This window comes from Mandrillus leucophaeus, unplaced genomic scaffold (genome assembly GCF_000951045.1).
Source record: "Mandrillus leucophaeus isolate KB7577 unplaced genomic scaffold, Mleu.le_1.0 Scaffold417, whole genome shotgun sequence".
Classification (NCBI taxonomy): Eukaryota; Metazoa; Chordata; class Mammalia; order Primates; family Cercopithecidae; genus Mandrillus; species Mandrillus leucophaeus.
This window is the reverse complement of record NW_012104443.1, coordinates 458,854-462,596: the sequence shown is the minus strand read 5'-3', so window position 1 is coordinate 462,596 and position 3,743 is coordinate 458,854. Positions and strand designations below refer to the sequence as shown.

Below are 3,743 nucleotides of genomic sequence, written 5' to 3'. Positions count from 1 at the left end.
TGTCAGAAAACAACTTTTTTTTTTTTTTTTTTTTTTGAGATGGAGTTTCATTCTGTCTCCCAGGCTGGAGTGCAGTGGTGCAAACTCAGCTCACTGCAACATCTGCCTCCTGGGTCCAAGTGATTCTCCTGCCTCAGCCTCCCGAGTAGCTGGTACTGCAGGTGCACACCACCATGTCCGGCTAATTTTTGTATTCTTAGTAGATATGGAGTTTCACCATGTTGGCCAGGCTGGTCTTGGACTCCTGACCTCAAGTGATCCTCCTCAGCCTCCCAAAGTGCTGGGGTTACAGGTGTGAGCCACTGCGCCTGGCTAGAAAACATCATTTCTTAGTCTTGAGTTTTTATCAAAACTTGTCAGCTTGCTGGCAAAGGAACTAACAGGATGGTGACAATAATTTGCCAGTTCAGAATGGGTATGAAGATAGATGGATTATATACTTAGGAAACAGAAGGCTAATTTTTCAAAGATTTTAAGAAGGATTGTAGTTTCCTTTTAAAATAGGGTCATTAAAAACGGAATGCCCAGATGAGTTGTTGAAAATCTGTGTAGGATAGTCTGAGATGTTAAGATTGCTGTTAGAAGGGGAAAAAAGTTACAGTGTAGCAGAGACAAATGATAAGGATATATTTGTGTCTGAAATTGGGATACCAAGGTTTCTGCCTTAGGCAACATGCCCAGTAGACCAGCTATGGTAAAAACATGCAACTTTATTCACCAGGGCACAGAACTTGAGCACCATGCATTGTTTTCTAATTTTAAATAGGCCATTGCCAGTAATTTCTCAAGACATAAATAAAGATACAGAATTCAGAATTTGCTCACTCTTTTAGTTTGGGAAAAAATGTTTTCCTTTGACGGTTACAAGAACAAAAGATAGCAACAAAAGATTGGTTTGAATGGATTTAATTTAAAAATTGCTCCTTTAAATTTTTATTTTAAACAACTGTATGTGTATGTCTCAGAAAACCTGGGTTCCAGTTCTAACCAACCATTCTAGCTTTACACCTTTATCAGGTCATTTTCTCTGATCATGTTTTTCTACCTGGAAAATGAAGATCTAGAATAGATGCTCTCAAAGGTCTTTTCCAGCTAATAATTTCTATACTTCTGTTATTTCAGGGTTTGGATTATGGGCATATGCTAGCTGAAAAAGTTCCAGTTAACATTTCTGTATATGTTAAACACAAAAGTATTCGCATTTCTTGCTTTACATTAAGCTTTCCGTTTTCCTGTACACTACAGATAAATAAATGGATTTTTATGTAAGCATTTGTAGGATGCCTTCTATAGGTCTGGCACTGGGTGTTAGTCACTGCTACAAGTCTTTAAGTAGCAACAGGAAACCTAAAATTATCTTTGTTTTAATTGAAACCAACTTGACAGGATGGTTTTAGTTGGTAAAATGGTAGACCATTTCCTGGCATTGGAAAAAAGCTTGTACTCTGAAAGAATTTCATGCCCTAAGGTTGTAATTATTTAAAAACAAAAATAAATGTTTGTAAAAATAGTATATTATGCTCATAAATAGTAATATAATAAGCTAGTGATTTAGAAGGTATTTTTATTGTTCGTTGTGTCATTGGCATTCTAATGTTAAAGTAATATATGTACAGTGGAAAAAATCATAAAAATTATCTCTGTAATTAGTTTTCAGTGCAGTTTAAAGGTGTGTGTGTAGATACACATGTGTGTGTGTTTATACATATGAGAAAACTCTCAGAAGTTTAGAATGTAAAGACAATGAGGAAAGTGGAGCAAAAACTGATATAAAACTGCCTTCTAGTTTTTATATCTCTAAGTTTTTCCAAGATCTAATTAAATACGGATTTTTAAAGATTAATACTTTTAAAATGTCTTTGCAAACCTGATTTTTAAAATGTGCTTCTGACCCAAGCTAGATTTTTTATTTTCTCATATTTGTAGAGCTAAGTATCAGGGTAAGACCTACCTTAAAAAATACATATATGTGAGATCCTCATTCTAGATCATAGTCCAATTCTGGTGAACAAAAGACAAATGACTTTATTTAAGTTATTAAATAACTGCCGGTTTTCAGAAACAGCGTGCAAAATGGCCTAGTAAGAAAATTCTATCATGCTTTCTCTCTTATGTCTAGAACCTGTCACTATGGACAAAGTTCATTACTGTGAAAGATTCATTGAACTTATGATTGATCTAGAGGTAAGAAATCTACAGTGACCTTTTGTTATATAATCATTAGGGGGTCCAAGATTAAGCATATGACTATATATGAAGTATTTTTTTTCTTTCCTTTTCTTTCAGTACATATGTAGTATATATTTATTATACATATGTATTGTATTATTTATTGTATACATATATATTATACATATGTATAATAATACAATACATATTGGGCGCCCATGTATTGTATAATGATATAGTATACATTATTTATTGATATACATTAATATACATTATACATTAATAAAAAGTTAATACACTACAATAAAATATAGTAAAAATACACTAATAAAATTAAAAAAATTATTTTCTCTTCTCTTCTTTTCTCTTCTCTTTTCTTCTTTTCTTCTTTTCCTTCCTTTGAGACAGGGTCTTGCTCTGTCACCAAGGCTAGAACGCAGTGGCGCTGTCTCGGCTCACTGCAAGCTCCGCCTCCCAGGCCTCAAGTGATCCTCCAGATCCACCTCATACTCCTGAGCAGCTTAGACTACAGTTGGGCACCACCACGCCCAGCTAATTTTTGTGTTTTTTGTAGAGACAGGGTTTCACTGTATTGCCCAGGCTGGTCTCAAACTCCTGGGCTCAAGCAGTCCTTCCACCTTGGCCTCCCAAGTAGGAGGATTGCTTGGGATTATAGGTGTGAGCCACCGTGCCTGGTCTATATGAAGTACTTCTTTATCACCTCAAACTCGTTTTACTTTGCACCTGTTTCAGGGTGTCACTTAGAGAAGGAAGTCACGAGTAGTTGGCCCTTGAGGTTTTCAAATGACTGACTCATCTATCATGGGCTGTTGTGTGTAGAAAAAATATTACGTAGTGTAGTTATTAAACATGAGTCTAGCAGTGACAATTTATTTTGTGTCATACTTTAATACCCCTCATACAGAGTTTTCTATAGTGGCTGAAGTCATGGGTTTATAATTATCTCCTTAAATAATCTCACTTTTCTAAATGTGCCCAATGTTTGCGAAGAAAAATATAGCTGCTGTGTTCAATTTTTTAAAATGAAGATTCTTAAAAACAAAAAAAATTCGTACTCTTTCGCGCAGGATTTGCTGACAAGTTCAGATACAGAATTGATTTCCTTTCCTTTCTCATTAATGTGGGAAATTGAAAGAAAATCTCTTCCTTATCTGGAGAAGTAAGGTGGTTTCTTGATATGAGTATTAGCATATTGGACTAGCAGTCATTCATGAGATCTTTCAAATTCTAGCTTTGCCAGTAACTAATTTATAACTTCTGAGGGTCTCAATAACTTCATCTATAAAATGAGGATATTTGATTAGATTAGTGATTTGCAAGCTATGGTGTAGGGGAACATGAGGAGAGGAAACCGGAATCTCCACATAGGAATTTGTACTTCCTTTTTTCTCAGAGCAACTCCACTTTTAAACTTACACACAGTACATATGGGATTTTATGTAGGATTTTGTTGGAAAACTACGGGACAAGATGATCTGTGAGATTCCTTTAGTGCTAGATTTCCTTCCTTCCTTCCTTCCTTCCTTCCTTCCTTCCTTCCTTCCTTCCTTCCT

The 3,743-nt window shown here is 35.3% G+C and overlaps 1 protein-coding gene across 1 annotated transcript in view; it reads left to right on the top strand.

Moving 5' to 3' along the window:
- AQR (aquarius intron-binding spliceosomal factor) overlaps positions 1 to 3,743 on the top strand; it is a 118,092-nt gene that overhangs the window by 36,136 nt on the left and 78,213 nt on the right. The window contains exon 10 of the mRNA XM_011992691.1: positions 2,120 to 2,184. Coding sequence (XP_011848081.1) covers positions 2,120 to 2,184 — 65 coding nt within the window. The remainder of the gene's footprint in view (positions 1 to 2,119; positions 2,185 to 3,743) is intronic.